General features: G+C 44.3%; 1 protein-coding gene across 2 annotated transcripts in view; it reads left to right on the top strand.

The window, feature by feature from the left end:
* LOC133243829 (zinc finger protein 280B-like) overlaps positions 1-5,116 on the top strand; it is a 65,533-nt gene extending 60,417 nt beyond the window's left edge. The window contains exons 2-3 of one of the 2 annotated variants that reach the window (XR_009735210.1): positions 411-3,610; positions 4,909-5,116. Coding sequence is in view for 1 of the 2 variants with exons in the window: in XM_061410558.1 (XP_061266542.1) it covers positions 482-1,846 (1,365 nt within the window). In the remaining variant the exon portion in view is untranslated. Of the gene's footprint in view, positions 1-410; positions 3,611-4,908 lie in introns of those variants that run through there. The other variant, XM_061410558.1, reaches the window with a different exon arrangement.
* Positions 5,117-24,859: the final 19,743 nt, after the last annotated feature.

The raw sequence follows: 24,859 nt of genomic DNA, 5'->3' as shown, positions 1-24,859 counted from the left end.
AAGTTATAAATTTGCCCAAAAAGATGCAGCTGGTGTGTGATTAACTTAGAATTCCAGCTTAATCTTCTTTGACTCCAAAGTCCATGTTTTTATACACTGTACAATAGTGCAGTTGTAAAAATACTCGTCCTTTACATGTGATTTCTCCTAATGATCAGTGGGGGTGTTCTGTTTTTTGTTTTTTTTTTTTTTTTTTAATTAGAAGAGATTAAAATCAACATGGGACAAAGCTATGATTCTTGAGTCATGTAGACTTCTAGTCATAGGTTATTCAGCTGTCATTTAGTCTCTTTGATGCTCAGTATCTTTATCTGTAGGATAAGGGTGTTTATAACTACCCTAGAGTTTTGGAGATAACCAAATAGCACATTTTTCTGTACTTAACTAATATGTAGTATATTTATACCTAGGTGGCAGTTTATTTAAAGGAAGCACTGGGACTTGTGGTCACACCCTCCAAGAACAAAAAAGTATTTAAAATATGGAACCACCATGGATGTCATGTGAAGAAGAACAAGAGCCAGAACCACAGAAAAGCGAGGGAGAAACCAAACTAGTAAATGATGAAGATGCTGAACTGATCTTGGTTGGAGTGGAACATGTAAATGAAGATGATGATGTGATCTTTGTTGGGATGACCTCAAATTCAAAACCAGTCATTTCAAACGTACTGAACAGAGTTACCCCAGGTTCTTGTTCAAGGAGAAATAGGTATGGTCACTTCAGGAAAGATAATGCTCAGAAATTACAGCCTGTTAGTCATGTGACTCCTACATCAGAAGCAAAGACTGTCTTGCCAGTTTCTGTCTCTGAATCAAGATCAACAGATAGTCCTATTATTATTGAGCCTTTGTCCAAAGCGGATTATAAAAATATTTCACCACAAATAATGCCTAATAGCTTTTCAGAGTTATGTTCTCCTTTGATTACCTTCACAAGTTCATTGCAGCATCCAGTAGAAACAGCAGTTTCTGCAGGAGATATGGATAAAAGTCCTCATGTATCAAAGCGACTTTCCACTTCTGAAACAAATAGCACAAGTCCCAAAAGGCCTACACTCAGTGATGGAGTTATAGGAGAACATTCTTTAGCTTTGTCCCTTTCAGGTATTTTTCATACAGTGACTACTCAGCAAAGCACACCAGACAGTGTTCATACCTCATTAAGCCATGTTCAGAGTGGAGAACCTTGTCCAACAGCTTTTCCAAAGGACAATGTTCATTGCAAGCCTGTAAGTCCTTTATGGGGAAATGTATTGACAAAAACTGACTTTCCAAGTGTATCAAGTCAAAATAAGATTGCTGATCCCACAGAAGGCAATCTGATTGTGTTACTTCGTGACTTCTACTATGGACAGCATATAGGAGATGGGCAGCCAGAACCAAAAACTCACACAGCCTTTAAATGCCACAGCTGCTTGAAGGTTCTAAAAAATGTTGAGTTTATGAATCACATGAAGCACCATTTGGAACTTGAGAGGCTGAGAGGTGACAGCTGGAAATACCACACCACCTGCCAGCACTGCCACCGCCAGTTTCCTACGCCCTTCCAGCTGCAGTGTCATATTGAAAGTGTCCACACTTCCCAGGAGCCCTGCACAGTCTGTAAAATCTGTGAATTGTCCTTTGAGGCAGATCAGATTCTCTTACAGCACATGAAAGATAATCATAAGCCTGGTGAAATGCCCTATGTATGCCAGGTTTGCAGTTACAGATCATCATTCTTTGCAGATGTGGATGCACATTTCAGAGCATACCATGGTAACACTAAGAATTTACTTTGCCCCTTTTGTCTCCAAATTTTTAAAACTGCAACACTATACATATGTCAATATAGATGGCACTAGGCAAAGAGTTTTCACCAGTGTTCCAAATGTCGGCTACAGTTTTTAACTTGTAAAGAGAAAAGGGAGCACAAGACCCAGTGTCATCAAATGTTTAAGAAGCCTAAGCAGCTAGAAGGATTACCTCCTGAAACAAAAGTTGTTATTCAGGTATCACTGGAACCCCTTCAACCAGGATTGGTGGAAGTAGCATCCATTACTGTGAACGCATCTGATTCTGAACCATCACCCCCCAAATCTAAAAGTAGGAGGTCAAAAAAACCCAGTTAATTCTACTTTAAGTAAGTCTGAAGCAAGTATTTCAAAGTTATAAACTCCATTAAAAACAAAAAATTCAATTATAGCATTATTCAGTAATAAATGTAGAGAAACCAATGCATAATTTATGTGTTTTTGTTTTAAATACATGAAGTATAGTTTTGTTTGAATATTGAGATGTTATTTAAAAATATATTACCTGTTTTTCATACAATTGTCTTAACACTAAAAAAGTATGTGTGCGTGTGTGTGTGAGAGAAAGAGAAAACGAGAGAGGTGGAGAAAGGAAAAGTAACAACCTATTTTGGTATTTCATGTTATTTGTAAGTTCGAAAGCTCTACTATACATATAATCTGTAGAGTGTTTTAGCAACGTAATTTTCAACTGTTTTCATGCCTTGAAGATCTCAGTATTAACTATATAGCCAGATTGGAATGGCTTTGTTATGGTATGGTCCCTTGTGCTGCTGAACTCTCTGAAGTGCCTCTGTTTTGCTGATCTAGGGCCCTGGCTCCAAAAGCCTGGTGTGGAGAAGTTGATGGAGAAGCTATGATGTGAGTTTGGACCAGACATGGGATTTAGTCAGTGGAGAGCTGTGGCTTCTTGTCCCAGTTGAGGAAGAGGCATGCATTCACTCCAGGCATGGAGCCAAGGCAGAAGGAACACTGTCTCAGAGTGTCTTTACCTAGCCCAGGGACATCTCAAGGAAGCCACCCGTTAAAATGCCTGTGTTTGGTGAGAGGCCCCTGCAAGCATCAAGCAGGCCCTGTGTTATCATTGACTGCAGTTGGAGAAGCAGAGATAGTTAAGAGAATGGGACCTGGTGCCTGTGGACCTCCTGTTGAGTGATCAAAAGGGGAATTTGATTCATTCCATCCCCTTTCCCATTTGGCTAGCCTTTAGTCACAGTGAAGTAGCCATATCTGTCTCAGTCATAGTAGTAAAGCAAGTTAAGATTCCCAAGTAAAAAAGCCTTGACATCCAGTTTGATTTGCACTGGACCCATAGTTTTAACTGAAAAGGATCAAACACAGGGAATCTGTTCAGTTTATGAATTGGGCTAATTTTAATTCTCTTACCCTTAAGCTACAATGGAGTTGTCTGAGAATAGTAAATGTAGTGGATACAAAGGGTCCAGGGTGATTAAACCCTCTATATAACTTTTCCTTACCTTTTCCAGTTACATGTATCTTACCCTAGTTGAACATGTGAAGATTTCAGTTTTGTATCTTATCTTGCCTTGAACACGAATGTATTGCAGTTAACAGTTAATTCTTTGTGTGTGTAATTTACCATTTTATCAAACTAATACTGATTTTCAGTCTTACTTGACACCGTCTGATGTGCAGGAATTGTCTCATTTATTTCAGTAATTATCAGGTCATAGAATTATTATCCTTCCTCTACTCTATCCAGCTATCTAGTCTGTGATTATACTTGTGGAAACCTTTTTTCTTGCGGTCTCCAAGAGCTCTTTCACAGACCTGCAGGGTACCCTCTAAGTATTGGTTCCTGCCGGGAGCTGGTGAGGCATTCCACTCATGACAAAGGTCATGAGGAAGGAGGCTCGGCATACGCAAAGGTGGGATTGAGCCTCAGGAGTCCCCCCGGATATTCTCGAGCATCTACCCCCCAAAACCCAGAGTCTGCCTTCCTTATTGCTTTGTGCTCTCACCTCTGACTTTACTGGGGGCTGTCCCCTACCACTATCTCGCTCTCTCTGTCAAACAGTTAACTTACAGCTCCAATTAATAAAGTTCCTGGGCAATTAGGAGTGTTTAAACCCGAACCCCTCAGATGGCTCTCTAATTCGCCTGACAAGCTTACCTGGACTCCTACAGCTATGAATACTATTGTTTACAGTCTCCTAGCCTCGAGAGGCACAGGAAGCTTAAGATATTCAAATAGCTTAGAACCTCTCAGAGAGTTAGAAAGTGTCAGAATAAACTAGTAAAGGATTTCATTGATGAGCCAATGTTTGTTGCCAAGATTTCACATCCCCTGTATTGTATCCTTGAATATGTATTAATTAATAGTTGGTATGTAGAAAAAATAAGTAGTGGCCTTGGTGTTAGTAACTTTAGACCCTTAAGGTAATAAATTCTTTCCTTTGTTGTAAACCCATTACACATCTGCCCTATAGGAATGCAATTTTATCTTCAGAAGATGGCGCAAAACCTTAAAATAATTACTCTTAGAGAAGAAAAGTCTTATGGTTCATAAGTCTTTGTCAAGAGCCATAAAATGTTAATAGGCCTTCTGGCCAGAAGATGATGTAAATCACATAAACCATTTGTATATGATAAATTTGCAGAAAAGAAACCCTGGCTTTTGATAAGGATCAAAAATTGCTGACTTTGCATCCCCTATTATCCTCTATGTGTAGCTTAGGTTATAAAAGCCCCTGTTGAAAATAAAGCTATGGGCCTTGCTCACCAGAGCTTGGTCTCCCCATGTCATTTTACTCCTTAACTTCCAGCTGAGTTTCCATCTGGAGCGCAGATATCCTCTGTGACCATTTATTTGCCTGGGCTTTTAAGACCCACTCGAGAAGGTGTCTAAGGTGGGGCACCTTCTGCTATTCCAGAGGGCGCCTGCGGCCTCCGTGGTCAGAGCTAACCTAGTGTCACGGGTTATATTGATTTTCCGCGTAAACCAAGCTACTCAGCTTCTTTTCTCCACTGAATTTTCCTACTGAGCTATCCTCATTCTATTACTCTTTATATCTCTAATTAACATTTGAATAGGTCACCTAAGCTGTCTCTCCTTCGAATACCTTGGATCAGCCGGGGCTGGACCTCTGCAGGTTCCTGAACATCAGCACACTTGGCTTCCTCTGTGTGTTCCTGGAGTTGAGTCTCCTCCTCGAGTTGAATGCCATACCTTCTCCACTTCTGGCACAGGTACCTAGCAATCTCTGTGCACCATTCAAGGAACCTGGGATCCTGGCTGTATACCTATGCCAGGAGAAATCTCTCCGTTTCCTCTTCCTTTCTCCTCCTCTTTGTCTCTTCCCACTATTCCCCCCACCCTCCACAATTTACTTAAATGCTCTAAGCTTTCACAAAATGCTGGAAAGTGGTAATCACCAAGGTGTTAGCATCCGTCTCAGACATGAAGTGGATGGACTACAGATGACTAAGCTGTAGTAAGTCTATTGTCTCCATTTTAGGTAATTTCTTGAGTGTAAATTCAAATACAAGTAGATTGTATTTATTTATTCAATGCTTGATTGATTGATTTGCACTTTGAGTATATTACTAGGCCTTTCCAGTTAATTTGCTTGGGCCAAAGCACTTTGCAAAGTGTCAGCTTAAACCACTTTTAGGTGTATAAAGTGTGTGTGTGTGTGTGTGTGTGTGTGTGTGTGTGTGTGTGTGTTTGTGTCCTGGTCTCAGGTGAAAACTCTATGTATAAATAAATGTACAGACTATTGCATTCTTATCTCCTTTATTCTATTTCTATAGTAAAAATATGAAATGTTTTATTTATATGTTTTTATTGTTGCTTAGTATTTTGAACACAGTTACTGTTGTTTGCTCTGAAGTATGCTCCTAAGGAGTACAAGTTGTATCTATTGCCAAATAAAAAGGTCCCAGTGATATGGTCCCTGACTACTTCCTCTCTTCCATTCTCTGTCATTCTACTCTACTATTTTCCCCACTGGTGCCCTGTTTTTGAGAACACTGGCCTTGCTTTTCCTCAAGCAAATTCCATTTCTTCCCGATCCAAAGACTTTGCAACTGTTGTTCTTCTGGAAATGCTTTTCCCCTAGGCCTGCATGGCTTGCTACCTCCCTTGTTTGAGCTTCACCAGTGCTGTTCAAATCACACAATGAAATCCTCAACCCCCTCCATTTCCTCCTCCTTAAAGGCACTTTAAGTCTATACCCTCTTCTTCCCTCTCCAGCCTAAATTTCCTACTTTACACACACACACACACACACACAAACTGAGAAGAGATAATAACATCAGGGCTTTGCTTCTTAGAATTAGCTTGAGTCAGTTTCTGTGCCTGCAAATAAAATATGGTTAATAGCGAGTTGAGTTCTTTCAGGAGCTTCCTCTGTTTTTCTGTTGATATCTCTGTATTTTTTTCAGGCAATGACACTTTGTTTTGTTTACAAATGTATTGAATATCTGTCAAGATCACTATTTTGTTATTGCCCTTTGTGAATTCCTTGTCTACTTTGCTTGTTCTTTCAGGTAAAATTTATTGTTTTATTAATGTTGCCAAAACATTCTAAGTAAAATTACTATTTATAGAAATAAAATGTTTTTTACAAAAATATTTCTGCTGTCCATATTTTTACAAATAACATGGCATATTTCTATTTCTATTTTTTAAAATAATCTTATTGTGTTGGCCAGAAATTCTAAACAGTGATGTGTAAATGGGTTTTCTTGTGCTTAGTACCATCAAATGCAATGAGGATATGGCTTAATGAATTTCTATTTCTGTTTTTAGATTTTAAAGAGAATTGTTTTATTGGATAGTTTACAACATCTGTTGAGACATTTCCTTTTCTTTCTTTCTCCCTTCCTTTCCTTTTCTTCCTTTCTTCCCTTGACTCTCTTCCTCTTTCTTTCCTTCCCTTTCTTTCCCCAGGTTTTTGCTTGACTGGATCTTTCCGGAAACAAAAGTAATTCCACTCAGAGTTGAACATTATCCTTTCAGAACCGCATTCCATTTCTCATTTCTAGTATTGGAATTAACCTCCTCTTCCCCTTATTAGATTGCCACAGTTGTATCAGTGTTTCTGATTTTCTTTTTCCAAGAAGCAGCTCTTGTTTTATTATCCCAACAAGCTTTATTTTTGTTGTTTTCTATTTTTGTTTCAATTCATATATACCTTCTACTTTCTTTAGATTTTTTCCTTATAACCTTGTATTTTAAAAGCTTTCTTTACAAATTTTAATGGAAATATATTTGATTTACAATGTTGTGTTTCAGATGTATATCACAGTGATTTAATTATACAGATACATATCTATTCTTTTTTAGGTTCTTTTCCAATGTAGGTTATTACATGATGCAGAGTCTTTCTTTCTTTTTTTTTTTTTTAAATAGATTGTTTAGGGCTTGACCTAACTTTATTTAAATAGCAAATTTTGTCTAAATCCCAAATATTTTTATGTATACATTTTTTAACTAATATTTCATTCTCTACGATTTTTTGGCAAGTTAATTCCAAAGATTTCACTCTTTGCAGGCTTAATGTTTTAATTTATAGTTTACTGAGAATTAAGTTTTCCTTGGAGCTCTGAGGGTATGTGTGTATATACACTGACATGTCTATATACACATCCTTTTCAGATTACTACATTTTTTTTAGTATATATAAATGTATTTTAAAAGCTATTTTCTGTTTGTATGGTAAAAACATGAAATGTTTTAATTCTAAAAATTTGTTTCCCAAATGAATATAGTATAAAAAGTAAAGGTATAAAACTATTCCTTTGAGAATAATCCGTACTAACAGAACTTGGAAATGTTAAAAAATTACACATAACACTTACTAAAGGTGGTAAGAAAAACTTTATTCAAAGTAAGAGTACTACAGCGGGGTCTTATAATACGGGAGAGAGATTGAGCTTAAGTCTGACTCCAGTAGGGACACAACTAGGATTTATAGCTATGGAACAGGGTGGGTCCATGGGATTGCAAATAGAGACTAGGAGACTGCAATGAACAACAACAGAGTGGGTGTCAGTGAATGGAAACTTATTAAGAGGGCCATAAGGGTGAGGGTGGATTCTGGCTCAACTGAGAGGATCATTGCTGAGGCTAGGCAAGGCTGATAAGATATTGAGGTGAGTGATAAGGAATTTGATCTGATACTGAGGGTGGTCAGATCAAGGGTGAGGTATGTTTTCTAAACTGAACTAGCAGATTCTGGCTTAGATTGGACTAAATGGGCAGGCACCCTGGGATAAATACATGGCCCAAGGTTGGCAGTGCATTAATGAACTACTGCTACATAACAAATTACCCCAAACTAACAGCTTAAAACAATATTATCTCATACTGCTGCTGAAAGGAATCCAGGAGTAATTCAGTTGAGTGTTCTGGCTCAGGGTTTCATGAGATTGTCATTATCTGAAGCCTTGACATGGGCTGGTGGATTTCCTTCCAAGATGGCTTACTCACATAACTGTTGAAACCAGTTTCCATGCTGGCTGTTGGGAGAAAGCCTCAGTTCTTTCCCATGGGCCTCTCTACTGGGTTACATGAGTGTTGTCAAGATACTACTAAGCTGGCTTCTAGAGTGAGTGATCCAAGAGGATGAGCAAGGAGGCTGCAGTGCCTTTTATGACCTAGTCTCAGACACTTCATTTTCATTTCTACAATATTCTAACATTAGAAGTGAGCCACTAAGCCCAGCCCACATGTGAAGGGGAGTATAAAGGTCCACCCTTGAAAGAAAGGACTTGTGGACATCCTTTAAAACCATGTGGTACCCACATGGCCACAAAATTGTTTACATACTTGTATGTCCAAAATGCATTTTCCTGCCAATGCTTTCAAATAATTTATGCATTGTAACATTAACTTGTAGTTCAGGACCTTGTCATCTAAGTCAGTTTCAGATATGGATCAGGGTCTACTTGTGCAATATCTCACGTGTTCAGTCGCTCAGTTGTGTTCTACTCTTTGTGACCCGATGGACTGCAGCACGCCAGGCTTCCCTGTCCACCATCAACTCCAGGAGCTTGCTCAAACTCAAGTCCATTGAGTAGGTGATGCCATCCAACCATCTCATCCTCCGCCGTCCCCTTCTCCTGCATTCAATATTTCCCCCATTAGGCTCTTTTCCAATGGGTCAGTTCTTCGCATCAGGTAGCCAAAGTATTGGAACTGCAGCTTCAACATCAGTCCTTCCAATGAATATGCAGGACTGATTTACTTTAGGATTGCCTGGTTTGATCTCCTTGTAGTCCATGAGACTCTCAAGTCTTCTCCAACACATCAGATCAAATTATACAAGTGTAATTCCTCTAGACCTGATGATCTGTTAACAAAAGAGATGAGTTAATCTGCTCACTTTCACAGCCAACATACAGTGCTGGGTCAGGCATAGATAACCTTTATAGACACTCCTGTTCCAGAAAGGGGAGGGGAGTGGGAGTCAATAGTAGCAGTTCTGAAATCCCACAGGTTCTTGTTGGCAGTCCTTTGATTAGGATTTAAGGCCTGGAAACTTCCTAGGCTTCAGTCTCTGAATTTTTAATTCTGCCCTCTGATATGATTCCATTGCATGAAAGGTGGCTAGTATATGGTTACAGTGAAACAGTCTCCCTAGCCTGCTTCCTGCTTGTCGAAGGTAGAAGTCCAGAGCTCTCTTATTTTGTACTATTTCTAGTCCTTTCAGTCCAAGCTGAACTTAAATATGTTATCTTAAAAACTTGGTGTGTTTCCTGATAATCTTACTGGTGTTCATGGCAAAGCACCCACTCTAAAGCCACAATCACACGTTTTCATAAAAAGTCCTCCTCTGTCTTGGTTTTCTGCTGAGATAGCTGAGGGATAACACCCTGAAACTTGGTAGAAATCTTATTGTTTGACTGAAATGATCTCTGAGTGACACCCCTAAACTCTTTGGAGGGCATTGGCCTGCCTAAATAATGCCATGAAGCATCCCCTTCCAGCTTTCTGAGGCTTAACAAAGAATTTTACAGTCACACTCATCTTTAGACAACCTTTATTAAAAAAAAATAAGAAGAATGACCTGTAGGTGACATAAATGTTATATTTAGACCATCTTATATCAATGCCTTGTATATGAACTTGCTTCAGAGCCATTAATTTTCGCATCTTCTGTCATCTTAAAAGACTGGAAAATTTCCAAATCAGCAAGTTCTGTCTTATTTTTAAATAGTCTTTCTCATATTTATTTATTTATTCATTTAATTTCCCTTCATATTTTACTATAGGCAGCAAGAAGAAACCAGGAAGCACTTTTGGCTGTTTGGCTGGAATTCTCCTTGGCTAGATATCTCAATAAATAAGATACAGTTTCTCCTTCCAGGTCATTAGGTACATTTTCTACTTTTCATAAACTGCAGGTGTAGTGGCCTTTCCTCGGCCCACTCTCCAGGCTCTTTCCCCTGCCTCTCTTTTCTGCCAGGCATCCAGGGTGCACCACTGTGATTCCATTTAAAACGTGTTTGCTCATTGAGATAACGGGGATTGATTCCCTGGCTTCAGTCCTTCTGCTGGCCAGAGTCTATGTACCTTTCCCTAAGACCTTCATGTTTTCGCTATCCAACTTCCATCACCTGGCTATGTCAATTCCGACAGCTCATACTCACAAGCGTACTGGCAGGGACTTCTATGTGCACACATGTGTGTGTACACAGTAACATCACTGAGAGGAAACTTGCACATATGCAGAAATACAAGCTTTCTTCTCCAGGAACATGAATTTTGGTAAGCACCCAACTTTCTTTGTCCTGGTTGTTTTCTTTCACTTGCTAATTAATCATGTCACGTTGCATTTCTAACTCTGTGCTGCTACTGCTGCTAAGTCACTTCAGTCATGTCCAACTCTGTGTGACCCCATAGACGGCAGCCCACCAGGCTCCCCAGTTCCTGGAATTCTCCAGGCAAGAACACTGGAGTGGGTTGCCATTTCCTTCTCCAATGCATGAAAATGAAAATTGAAAGAGAAGTTGCTCAGTCGTGTCCGACTCTTCTCGACCCCAAGGACTTCAGCCTAACAGGCTCCTGCGTCCATGGGAATTCCCAGCCAAGAGTACTGGAGTTGGGTGCCATTGCCTTCTCCATCTAACTCTGTGACTTATCCTCAAAGGTTTCAAAATCTTGACATTTGCTTATGACAGGGATCGACCTGCAGCGCTCGCCATGAACAGCTGTATGACATGCGTGTGTGTTCTGCATTCTCCCATCACCTTGGACAGCTTCACAGTACCAGTCTCTACGTTGGCCTGATCCATTGCCTGTGCATTCCTTCAGGGGACCAGAAAACAAGGACCTCTGGGCTCAGCTAGCTTGGAGAACCGCTTTTTTGGTGTGCACCTACCTAGGTCATTCCTTGTCAATGTTGTGGCCCTCTTGCTAGCTTACCACCCGCTATGGCCCACAACATTGTGAGTGAGGCTCTCTGTTCTTCCTATCAGTGTAGCTTTCTATGTGCACCTATATACCTGTGCCACCAAGTGCTATGTCCATATAGCAGAAAAAGGCCAAAGAGACGCCTGAGCCTCCAAGAGCCCCAAGAGACTGTGATAGGCCTGGGTCTGAGCCAATGTTGTGAAGATGCTCATGGATACAGGGTCTCTTCCAATACAAAGAATGGAACCTGAGGCCATAAAGGTAAGGTGGCATCGCTACACGTCTTCCCTTCTGTTTAACACTACCCATGCACACGGAGTCCCCAAACAGATGATGCCCTGGAAAACCTTCCCTTTCTGGGACCACAGCTAATGCCTCCCTTGGGAAGAAAGAAGCTTTCTATCTCAAATGCACCAAGAGGGCTTGAAACACCCAAGCCACAGTGATTTGCTAAATGCCAAAACTCTCAGTTGCTCTCATTAGGCCCAGGTAGGACTCCCTACAGGCATGCATCTCTGCTTGCCTACACAGCCCACGTGCCAAGGAAGCCAGTCCCCAGTTAGGCCCGGGGGCATCCAAGATGGTCACCTGGAAGGCAGCTTCCTTCTGAGTGTCACCGGGTGCAGATCCCCTACGACAAAATCAGAGCTTTTGCTCCAGCAAGACTTCCAGAATCCTCTCTCAGATGCAGACACACACTATTGCCTCTCAGGCCCCCAGAGTCAGAGGCAAGACCCCAGAGGAAAGAAGGAGTTCACGTCAGGACTTATAGTACACACCATGGTGTATCTTTGGTAGGACAGCTATTGCCTAGACCCTGGACCCTGAAAACCAGCAGGCCTCTAACTGCCCCCAGGGGCTTCCCTGTATCCCACTCTCCTGAGGTCCCTTGGGACATGCAATTAGCTCACCTTCCTTGCTCCCTCCCCGTTTCCTCCCTCACAGGCTCATCCGGGCAGAGGGTCAGACACTTACACCCCCTTTCACTTTCCTTGCCTTTCTGCACTGCCAGGGAGGCAGGCTAGAAGTGCCTGTAGGCATGCCACACACACACCCTGTCTCTCCTAGGATGCCTGTGGTTTTGCAGGTACAGCTTACTTTAGCATGTCTCGCGTTTTGTGTCGCAGTTTGTGCCACTCTCAGGGAGGGAGTGTGCTGGCTGATGGGCTGCTCCTGGGCAGCACTGGCCCAGGACCTTCCCAGTTCTCCTTCTCACGTGTGTGAAACAAGTCTCCAGTTAAGCAGGCAATCTGCCTCTTTCTCCTTCAGGGCTCTGCTCAACTCGGCAGGACCTTAGCATCCTCGCCATCCTGGGTCTTGCCATAGCCATGTCCACCATTTCAACAGGCCGGCCACGGCCCCCCAGACTGAAGGCCCCACAGGCAGTGGTTTCAAAGCCCCACCTTACCTGATTGGCCCTTTGTGAATCCTCAGACCATGCACCCCCTCTTCCTAGTCCAAACACACCCAACAATATAGTAGAAATGGTGAGTGTGTTTTGTAATTGGCCTAATTTCAGATATCTGGAGCCACGGTCTGGAGTTATCACTAGCCATCCTTTTCTTGTTCCCACCCTGGACAGGGTCACTGCAGAGATCCAGTGACAAACCACCTTCAGACTGGGGATGCTCGTGCCTCCTCTTATGGTTGCTCAGCACCTCGTCTCCTGTAGCCTTCATCTCTGCATCTGCTCTGGGCCACACACACACACACACACACACACACATACACACACACATAAACACAGCCGACACATGCACATGCATGTGTACACACACATGCTCAGCACGGGGACACAAACACAAACAAGGTACACAGGTGTTTCAGAAGGTTAACACAACTGAGTCCTGCAATGTCGGAGATGGTGACAGTAGGCACCATGTCCTGCCCTTGGGGCTCCCTGTCCACCTTCCCCAAACTCTTCCATATTTTCCCAAGGCAGCTTGAAGCTGCTTCCAGTGCAGCATGTGTGGTGGTGGTGAGATGCCGAGTGATGAATGTGGAAATTCACAGAAGATCCCAAAGTCAGCACAGAGGTGCACTGGGACCCTGGAGTGGACACCCTTTCAATGATATGCCTTCCCAGGGTAAGGGGAAGGAGTGAAGTGCCCAAGCAATCTCAAACTCAGTGAGTAACAGGAGCCAGGGGATGGCAGGACCCATGGAAGGATGATTCTGAAAAAAAGATACTTAATTCACCCTCCCTCTAATAGTATCACCTGGACTTTGGCACTGCAACCACAGCTGATTTGAGGTACACTTGCTTCACTCATGGACACACCGAATCCCCAAATCCACAGTCTCAGGAGGTCACTTGCACATGCACGACCCAAATTCAGGCTCCACAGCCAGCTTTCATGAGTCTGAGCATCCCTATTTGGGAAGGGACAGTGTCCTAGATACTACACAACTGTCCCTTCAGGGCCCACCTCCACACCTCCTCTCCACATATGTTTCTGTCAGTTACGCTCATGGAAGAACCTTCCTCCCCAGGGTACTACTTCAGGGGATCATCCCACACATCTTTGCTGATGATCTGCTGGCAAAATGAGCAAGGTGAGCCAGCAACCAAGAATTCCATAATCAATCGTTAACTGTGCAGGTCTCAAACCACCACACCTCAGCAATCCTGTTCGATTCTAGGCAGTTTTGGCCTGACAACCAGCTCAGAAAATTAAGGCTCCTGGTGTCCAGCCTGTGGCTGGGTGCTCCCCATTCGAAGCCCCAGAATCAGTCGACAGGAGTGGAATGACGTGCCCTATACCCTGCAGAAGACAGGGGAGATGGGTGCGGATCCCACACCCTTGCACACCCACACTCTTCACCCTGGGAGCCATGTTTTACAAACGATGTCAAGGTAACTATACTTAGTGATCACCGTGCTCAAGAAGTAGGGGTGGTCCTGAAAGGAGAAGATCACCTTGCAGGGGGACCATGGATGGCTCTGCAACTGCACCTGCCAGGGTAGGGAGGAGGGAAAAGGTTCCTGCACCTCCTCCTCCTCCTGAGCAGCGGACTCCAAGGGCAGCAGAAAGGATACAGCTATGGCCCAGAAGCAAGGGATGCCCTGGATGATGGCGCTCCTCCGAGCCAAGTCAGGCTTCCTCCTCTGATGGTTCTTGCGCATGAACCAAAAGTAGGCCCTACAGTTTTCCTCATGCTTAGACCTCAGTTCCACCTTCAGGGTGGCCAGTGCCTGCAGTGCATCTTGCCCTGGAAGCTCAGTCGATCTCCTGGGCCTTTCCTGGCTATGCTCCTCCACCATCTTCTCTTCAGCTCCTGGGAGGACCCCTATTGCTGCTCTTCATCTGCCACAACCTCCACCTCCTCCATGATGTCTTCTGCAGGCAGCTGGAACCCCCGCCCGATCCCCGCTGCATCTCCGTCCACCAGGGGCTCACTGTCGTCCACCGCCTCCAACCTGAAGAGGGTGGCCTCTTTGCCTGGCACTACAACTAGTGGCTCCAAGGTCCCAGCCACGCAAAGCATCAGGATAGCAGGCCATGGGCCCCAGCACCCTGAGCACCAGGGCTTACAACTAAGATGGTCCAGGGTCCCAGGACACTCCCGCATTCCTCTGACCGCCTCTCACGCTCCTCTTGGCCCTGGTCGCGAACCCAGGTTGGGGCAGATACGAAGGAATGGGTCAGAATAGCACAACAAGTGGTGCACAAATGTGGCTCAGGCTGCAGTAATCCTGTGGGACCCACTAGCTCTTTGGGGGCAGGGAGTGAGGGGGATGGTAGGGAGATGGGAGCTCGTGTGTGTGGGGTGGCCTGAGGCTGAAGAATGGGTTGGTGGACAGCACAGGACATGGTGAACGGGCCCTGGGGAGATCAGCCAAATAGGCGGGGCCCTAGGCTGTGAGCCACTCTCGAGCTGCTGGCCCAAATTAGTGCAAAGGCTGAGAGTGTGGTGGGCGGCACCCTTACGGACACATCCCTAGACCAGATGGCATCTTCGACGGTTCCTGGTCTGCAGCCCACCCACGTGGCATATTCTGCTCCAGGGAGGTAGTGGGTTTTGCATCTGCTGCTAGCCCAGGCACAGTCATTGACCAGGCTCTGGAAATTCCAACCACAGGTTCCTGCTCCACAGTCCAAACAGCAAACTCCTGTGTCCCTCGGGCCCGTCAATAACTGGGAACTCTCCCTGAGTATCAAAGGATAAGCAGGGGCACCACGTGCCTGGATACTTTAATCCATGGGATAGAGAACCTGTTCCTGTCTGGATGCTAGGGAAGTAGGGAAAAACCCCACTGTTTGCTACAGTTGATCTCCACTGTTCAGGGACACCAGAGCCTTAGGGTACAGAGCTTAATCTGTGTCTCTTTATCTCTGCTTCTGGCATAGCACTGTTTGGGGCAATCCTTCTATGTATGTACCAAGGGCTGGTGTCTGTGTGTCTCCATCTCTCCACGTGGTGCTGTTGCTGTCTGGCACACTCTGGACACCAGCACTCATATGAGAAGCTTATCCATGGCATGAAGGCAAGCCCTTCTCCTCCTTAGTGAGTTGCACCAATGGGAGATCCGATTTTTTTAGTCCACGCGTTCAGATAGTTCTTTCTCAAACTTGAAAGCCAACAGTGGGTGGTCACTGCTGAACTGCAGAAGGGGCCTGGCGACCCTCCTTCCATTGCTGGACAGATGTGAATGCTGCACAGGCCTGAGGTGGCTTGGCCACACTTTGCACAGATGGAGAAATGAGGCATGCTCTCCTGGCATAAGGGAACTCCCTGAACATTACTCGAATACCTGCCAGGGAGACAGTAAGGACAGCTCCCCTTTGAGTTCCACGACCCACCGGTGCCAGAGACATGCACGTCTGCCCATGTACGCTATTGAGGCCCTTTCAATGTGTGCCAGGGTCCAGCCCCAGCACCATCCAGGGATACCCTCAGGAAACATGGTGTCAGCAAGAGAGAAAAGTAAAGGAGAGAAAAAGAGGCTGATATTCCCTGGTTTACGCAGAAAGCCAATAAAGCCCCTGACATGGGACTTGCTCTGTTCACAGAGGCCACAGGCGCCCTCTGAATGGAGCGAAGATGCAGAGCACCTTCTCGATTGGGTTTTAGAAGCCCTGGCAAAAAAAGTGAACTCAGAGAGCCTCTGTGCTCACGGGAATCTGCCTGAGAAAAAGAGAGAAAGAGAAAGAAAGAATGTCACGGGGAGACTCAGCTTAGGTGAAATGGGTCTGCAGCTTTATTTTCAAAAGGGCTTTTATACCCTGAGTTACACATTTCCAGGAGTGAAAGATGCAAAGCTATGCAGAATCAGCTCAACATTCCATCAGTTTTACCTTTAACGAAACCAGGACATTTTCTGCATAACTTTCCCCAAAAAAGGGTCTTATGTTATGTACATTATCTTCTGGCCCTGTGACCTGTTAACATTTTGTGACTCTTTCTTGATAAAGTTTGGTCAACCAGAAAACCTGATTTCCCTTTATCTTTCCAGTTTGCAGTCCCCCTCAGGAAACAGAGTTACATTCTCATGAAGCAAAGGTGCAGTGGGTTACAACAAAGAAAGTACTTATTAACTCCAGGGTCTTATGTTGCTAATACCAAGGCTACTGCTTGTTTTTCTTGAACACCAACTATACTAGCTAATGCACTTCCAGGTGCACATTGGGTAAAGGACAAGGAAACTCGATAGCAAACATTGGCTCAACAATGCAGTATTATTCTAATAAAGCTTTTTTTTTTTTTTTTAATCACTCGAAGGTTATGCTTGGGGTGCTGTGAACAATCATGTGCATTAGTTACAAGAGTGTGGATAAAACTGCCAAGCAAGCTAAAATAGTAACAGAGGGGTTAGATTTAAAATGTTCCTTTCAAGCCCAGAAGACTTATTAACTAGAGCCTTAAGTTGATTTTCTTCCGAGAAAGGTGGTCCGGGAGAGCACCCTGTTAATGTCAAAAGAATTGGTGAAAGGCATAATATAGTAAACAGTAGACAGACAGATTTTGGTTTTGGGGCAGATGGTTGAGCAGGTCTAAGGAATCCCTCGAGTCCTGATCCGCCTTTGCTTGTCAGTTCTTCTCCGCATGACCTTTGTCATGGGTGGGATCTTCCGTGGTGGCTCCTGGCATCTCTCCCTTTTTTATTTTTTAAAACAGCCAGATGTAATTCAGTCGTGAGCTTCTGAGTGCTCTGTCGAAGAGTTCTGACAATACAAGGAAGAATAATTATGAGAAGCAGAATTAGAATGGCCACAGCAGCGTAGCTAAAAATAGTAGACAGAATGTTCGTTTCCTGAAATAAGGTTTGAAAATGTATGAAAAAAGGTCATTTGCTGCTCCTGTGGCAGTAAAATCCAATCGGGAATGTTCCATGGTCTTTATCTGAGTGTGAAGTTTTCCTAAATCTAAACTAATGCTGGAGCTATTCCATGCCCCCGGAATGTGATTTCTAATTTTCTCCCAGTTATAATCTGTCTTGTTTACTTTCATGGGTGTTACACAAATCCACCGGTAGTTGGCATGACAGGACAGAGACAATTTTACTTGTAATGCCTGTAATTCAGTCCCAATATTCATTACTGCTTCCTCCAGGGCATCTACCTCCATTTCTAGTTTCCTATCTATAACTTCCTGCCAAAGCTAAAGAGCCATTTTTAGACATGAACATGAACGTGAATGTGAAGTCACTCAGTCGTGTCCGATTCTTTGCGACCCCATGGACTGTAGCCTACCAGGCTCCTCTGTCCATGGGATTTTCCAGGCAATTTTAGACATAGTATTAACATATTGAGCAGTATGCACTTTTTGAGTCAATGATATCGCCGCCAAAGTGACAGAGGTAATTGCAGTTATTAAAGCTGATATTCTCAAGAAAAGCAAGCTCACAGTCACGATCACATCAAATCTTGTAATTGTTGCAACACAGCAAGACCACAGTTATCATGCCAATAAGTGATTACAGTCACAGGCACTATAAGATAGGGTGGACTTCACAACACTGCAAAGGAGCAAATGTTATATTGAGGGTTCAAACAAGATGAGAGCATACATTGTTCACAAGATACTATGTTAGGTCCACCTGAATAATTTATTTGTATATTAAGTCCTTTGGAGTCATTAGTGAAGAGAAAAACATAGGGAGAGGGTAGGCAAGCTAAAATAAAATAAGTAGACTCGTTTTTTGGTCGGGATATGGTTACGTCCATTTGCCAGAGAGCATTAGGCCTAAGGCCTAGGAGATTTACTCCTAATGGTGGAGATGGATTAAATATTGGGAAATTTGGACATAACTTAACCATTTGTCTAGGCTGTTTCTTTTAGGGATATGAAATTCATACCTTAAACCAGCTGCATTTTGATGGTGAATTTTGTGAGAATTTTTGGCTTTGTCCATCTTTTTATGTACGTTTAAAGCAATTACTTTAGTCAATGCATCTGCCAAAGCATTTCTTTCATGTAAAGGGCCAGACAAGCCAGAATGGGCTCTAATATGTCCCACAAAATATTTCTTATCTCTGTGTTTAATCTCTTTCTGTAAATCAGATAACAAGGAGAATATAGTAGTGTTTTTTTTTTTTTTTTGATATTAGCAGTCTCTATATGAGGAAACAACCCTACAATATATTGGGAGTCAGTCAAAAAATTGAAGGTGTGGTATCTTAAATGTTGAAGAGCCCAAATAACTGTTCATAACTCAGATCTCTGGGCAGATGTCTCTTCAGTTACCTGAACATGGGATATTTTATCAATAATTGTGTCTGCTTTAACGTTAGAGGAATCATCTGTGAAAACTAAAATTGTCCCTTCTAAAGGTTAAAGTCCAGCAATGGTAGAGACGTCTGCTCCAGTATCTAACAGCCCTATTTCATTTCCTTGAATTAAAAGACCTTTTGAAGACCTAGAAGGTGTAATTTCCTGAACCCAAAAAGCTAGATTACTAGATCCAAATACTCTGTGGCCCCTAGCTTGAGAAGTCAAGTTTTTTTTTTTTTCTTTCTGATAATAACTTAAAAGCAAAAGCTGTGTTATTCTTTGACCTTTATTAATTTGCACAGTTTTGGTAAGTGGCAAGATCAAAACTTAAATTTCCCCAATATAATCAGAATCTACTACAACAGGCACCAGTGAAATTCCTTGAAAAGAAAGCGAGCTACGCCCAAGCACAAATCCTACAATACCCTCAGGTAGGGGGACAGCCACTCCCATTGGAATTGGAGTAACCTGGCATGTCCAGGGTTAATATTGTTGTTAAGTCCCCTTACCATTCTGCTTCTCTCCTAGCCTGGGTGAGGCCCCCCTGAGGGTTTTTCTCCAAGGAGCACGCTCTGCATATTGTGTATGCGTCTGCTTTAAAAGTTCTGTTGTGCAAAGAACTTTTTATCTTCCTCAGCCTTAGGCAACACCTTGGGAGGCTTTGGGAGGTGCAAACGGAGGGGGCGGCAATCACCTTAAATCAGAAAGTGGTGGGATAAGTTTTTAAAGGTTTTTGCAGAGGGGGAGGGGGCTCACCAGGGTGCCTGACCATAGGATCCTGTAAGCCCCCTCTTTCCTCGGGAAGTAGAGTACAGTCTCCCTCCTTTTTGTTCATCAATGGCAGAAAATATGATTTGCGCAAAAGTGGAGACCCACCACTGACCGCTATAGCCTCCCCTATAGGCTGTCTAACAGCCTCATGACAAGGGTCCAGGACATTTCTAATCATATTTCACAGAGCAAAAGCATATACAGGAACATTTTCTGGCCCATGCAAAGTATAAAACAAACATAGAAATTTAGACAGTCTTCCTGTGCTTTTTTTAATGTCTCTATGGGCTAACATGTGAAGTAATACTTCAATAAACATTTGTCTATTCTTAGATGCAGAGAAACCTATTTTTCTAGAGAATATTCTTATTCATTCTGTACCCTCTTCACCCTGCTGGCAGTTAGGCAGGTACAATCCTAACCGCCCCTCATTACGGTCTCAAATTATTTACCCTTCAGATTTATGAGCAGTATCTAAAGTGTCCTTAATCATATTCCAAAGAGAAAGGGTGTCAGTGGTTACTTTTTCTGGGCAATGCATAGCATAATAATTTTGTACCTGTTTCCCTACATTTTCCCAGGTATCTAGGTTACCAGTGCCCTCTTCTGGAAACCAAAGACATTGCTCTTGTACAAATGTGAAAAAGGATTGAATACTAGCCTTCTTAACTTTAATTCCTCTTTTATTTAACAATTGCAAGGTTACTCCTATAAAGAGTTGTTGTTTTTTGATTCGTTGTTATCCGTGTCAGTGATTTCTGTCTTCAAGGAAAGATTCAACACTACCCACTCTTCCTCACCCTACTTATCTTATGCAAGGGGGGTTGCAGCACCCTAAGTGGTATCCTAGCTGTCCCCAAAACTGGACAATTGGGAGACTTACCTTCAGCTTCCTGTTCTGGGCGCCACTTGCCGGGGTCCAGCCCCAGCAGGATTCAGGGATACCCTCAGGATGAACGGCGTTGACAAGAGAGAAAGTAAAGGAGAGCAAAAGAGGCTGATGTTCCTTAGTTTACACAGAAAGCCAATAAAGCCCCTAACACAGCACTCGCTCTGTTCATGGAGGCCACAGGCGCACTCCCGATGGAGCGAAGACGCAGAGCACCTTCTAGATTGGGTCTTAGAAGCCCGGGCAAAAAAGTTAACACAGAGAGCCGTTGTGCTCTAGGGAATCTGGCTGATAGAGAGAGAGAGAGAGAGAGAGAGAGAGAGAGAGAGAGAGAGAGAATGACACGGGGAGACCCAGCTTAGGTGAAACGGGTCTGCAGCTTTATTTTCAAAAGGGGCTTTTATACCCCGAGTTACACATTTCCAGGAGTGAAAGATACAAAGTCATGCAGAATCAGCTCAACATTCCATCAGTTTTACCTTTATCGAAACCAGGACATTTTTTGCATAACTTTTCACAAACAAGGGTCTTATGTTATATACATTGTCTTTTGGCCCTGTGGCCTGTTAACATTTTGCAACTCTTTCTTGATAAATGTTGGTCAACCTGAAAACCTGCTTTCCCTTTATCTTTCCAGTCTGCAGTCCCCCTCAGGAAACAGAGTTACATTCTCATGGAGCAAAGGTGAAGTGGGTTACAAGAAAGTACTTATTAACTCCAGGGTCTTATGTTGCTAATACCAAGGCTACTGCTTGTTTTTCTTGCATACCAACTATACTAGCTAATGCACTTCCAGGCGCAAATTGGGTAAAGGACAAGGAAACTCGGAAGGAAACATTGGCTCAACAATGCAATAATATTCTAATAACGCTTTTTATCACTCGAAGGTTATGCTTGGGGTGTTGTGAACAATCATGTGCATTAGTTACAAGAGTGTGGATAAACCTGCCAAGCAAGCTAAAATAGTAACAGAGGGGTTAGAATTAAAATGTTCCTTTCAAGCCCAGAAGACTTATTAACTACAGCCTTAAGTTGATTTTCTTCATAGAATGATGGTCAGGGAGAGCACCCTGTTAATGTCAGAAGAATTGATGAAAGGCATAATATAGTAAACAGTAGACAGACAGATTTTGGTTTCGGGCAGATGCTTGAGCAGGTCCAGGGAATCCCTCGAGTCCTGATCCGCCTTTGCCTGTCAGTTATTCTCTGCATGACCTTTGTCTTGCGTGGGATCTCCCGTGGTGGCTCCTGGAAAATGTGATTCTGTTCTCCATGTGAGAACAAACCCAAGCCTGCCTTGTCGCCCAAGCCTGTGGGGCCGGAAGCAGTAAGAGGATCACGCTAAGCTATCTGTCCTATAGTCCTGATACCCAATATATGTGTTCTGCAAAGAGTACAATTAGTAATGTTTCAAACTGGAAGACTCTGCAGGTAGCAGGTCCTTATGCTGCACTTCTGGTCCATCACTGAAAGCACAGGAAAAAGGCAAACCTTGCTCATGCTCATGGCAAGGTCAGGGAAAGTATGCCTGGCACTTCAGAAGGACAGAACGGCCCTTGTAGCCGGGTGGTCAAGGGGTTGTGTGGTCACCCACTTTGGCTTCTTTGTCTGAGGTTGCTGTCTGTTCTGTGTCTTGGAACCTCTGAACTCTCACTGGTCGCCCACAGGCACTTTCCTCCTGCCTCTCCTTTCTGCCAGGCATCCTTGGTGCACCATTCTGACTCCACTTAGAACTTGCTTGCTCGGTGAGATAACAGAGATTGGTACCCTGACTTCAGTGCTTCTGCTGGCTGGAGTCTAGGTGGAGTCTTTCCCTATGACGTTCATGCTTTGCTATTCAACTCCCATTACCTGGTTAGGTCACTTCCGACAGCTCATACTCATAAGCGTACTGGCAGGTGGTTCTGCATGTGCATGTGCATGTACACAGTAACATCCCTGAGAGGAAACTTGCACATATGCAGAAGTACACGCTCTCTTCTCCAGGAACATGAACTTTGGTAAGCACCCAACTTTCTTTGTCCTGGTTATTTTCTTTCATTGCTCATCTCAGGTTGCACTTCTGACTCTGTACCTTAGCGCCAAGAGTGTTTGAACCACCCAGACTTCACTGATTGACTAAATGCCAAGACTCCCTTTCAGTTGCTCTCATTAGGCCCAGGTAGGTCTTCATACAATCAGGTATATCTGCTTTCCTAACAGCCAAAGTGCCAAAGAAGCCTGTCCCTGGTTGGGCCCAAAGACATCCAAGACAGTCACCTGGAAGGCAGGGTCCCACTGAGTGTCACCTGGTGCAAATCCCCTATGACAAAATCAGAGAATCTGCTCCAGAGAGAGAGAGCCACAATCCTCTCTCAGATGCAGATGCACACCTTTGCCCCTCTAAACCCCACAGCCAGGGGCATGACCCCAGAGGAAAGAAGGAATTCACATCAGGACTTTCAGCACACACCATGGGGTATCTTTGGCAGGACCGCTATTGCCTAGACCCTGGACCCTGAAAACCAGCAGGCTTCAAATTACCCCCAGGGGCTTCCCCATCTCCCCTCCCCCGAGTTCCCTTGGGACATGCAATAAGCCCACCACCCTTGCTTCCTCCCTGTTCCCTCCCTCACAGGCACAACCCAGCGGAGGGCCACACACGTACACTCACCCCTGCACTTTCTTTGCCTACCTGCACTGCCAGGGAGGCTGGAAGTGCCTGGAGGCATGCCACACTCACACCCTGTCTCTCCTAGGATGCCTGTTGTTTTGCACGGACAGCCTACCTTAGCTTATCTTGTGTTTCGTGTCACATTGTGTTAGTGTGTGCCACCCTCATGGAGACAGCATGCTGGCTTTTGGGCTGATCCTGGGCAGCACAGGCCCAGGACCTTTCCAGTTCTCCTTACATGTGTGGAACAAGTCTCCAGTGCAGCAGACAATCTGTGGCTCTTTCTCCTTCAGGTCTCTGCCCTTTTCTGCAGGACCTTAGCCTCCTCACCATCCCAGTCCTGCCATAGCCACATCCACCATTTCCAAAGGCTGGCCTATGTGACCGTGGACTGAGGGCTCTACAGCCAGTGGTTTCAAAGCCCTACCCCACCTGATTTGTCCTGGGTGAATCCTCAGACCATGCACCCCCTCTTCCCGGTCCAAACACACACAACAACACGGTAGAAATGATGAGCTTGTTTTTGTATTTGGTCTAATTGCAGATTTCTGGAGCCATGGTCTGGAGTTATCACTGGCCATCCTTTCCTCATTCCCATCCTGTACAGGGTACTGCAGAGATACGGCGACCAACCACCCTTAGACTGGGGACGCCTCGTGCCTCCTCTTATGGTTGCTCAGCACCTCCTCTCCTGTCGCCTTCATCTCTGTGTCTGCCCTGGCATGGGAACACAAATGCAATCAGGAAACACAGGTGTTTCAGAAGCCCGTGTTCCTGATTGTGTTTGTGTCTCCATGCCAAGCATGTGTGTGTATACACGCATGTGCTTATGTCGGCTGTGTTTGTGAGTGTGTGTATGTGTTTGTGTGTGTGGCCCACGGAAGACGCAGAGATGAAGGTGACAGGAGAGGAGGTGCTGAGTTACCATAAGGGAGGCATGAGGCGTCCTCAGTCTAAGGGTGGGTGGTCTCTGCAATGTCAGAGATGTAGTCGGTAGGCACCATGCCCTGCCCTTGTGGCTCCCTGTTCACCTCCTCCACAAGCTCTTCCGTGTTCACCTCCTCCACAAGTTGTTCCCTCCATGAGCTCTTCCCTGTTCACCTCCTCCACGAGCTCTTTCATATTTTCCCAAGGTAGCCTGAAGCCACTTCCAGCACAGCATGTGTGGTGCTGGTCAGCCGCCAAGTGATGCATGTGGAAATTCACAGAAGATCCCAAAGTCAGCACACAGGTGCACTGGGATCCCAGAGAGGATGCCTTTTCAATGATAGACCTTCCCAGGTTAAGGGGCGGGAATGAAGGGCCCAGGCAATGTCAAACTCAATGAGCGATAGGAGGCCGGGGGATGGCAGGACCCATAGCAGGATGATTCTGAAAAAGATACTTAATTCACCCTGCCTCTAGTAGTATCACCTAGGAGTCTCATGCTGCAACCACAACTGATTTGAGGGAGACTTGTTTCACTCACAGACACACTGAATGCCCAGGCCCCAGTCTCAGCAGGCCACCTGCTACAAGCATGGCCCAAATCCATGCTCCTCAGCCAGCTTGCATGAGCCTGAGCATCCACATTTGGGGAAGGACAGTGTCACGGCTCCAACATGGCTGTCCCTTCACGGCCCACCTCCAGACCCTTTACCACATGTGTCTCTG

The sequence above is a fragment of the Bos javanicus genome, chromosome Y (genome assembly GCF_032452875.1).
Source record: "Bos javanicus breed banteng chromosome Y, ARS-OSU_banteng_1.0, whole genome shotgun sequence".
NCBI classification, from domain to species: Eukaryota; Metazoa; Chordata; class Mammalia; order Artiodactyla; family Bovidae; genus Bos; species Bos javanicus.
Note: the sequence above shows the minus strand (reverse complement) of the source record. Positions and strands in the feature narration are given on the sequence as shown.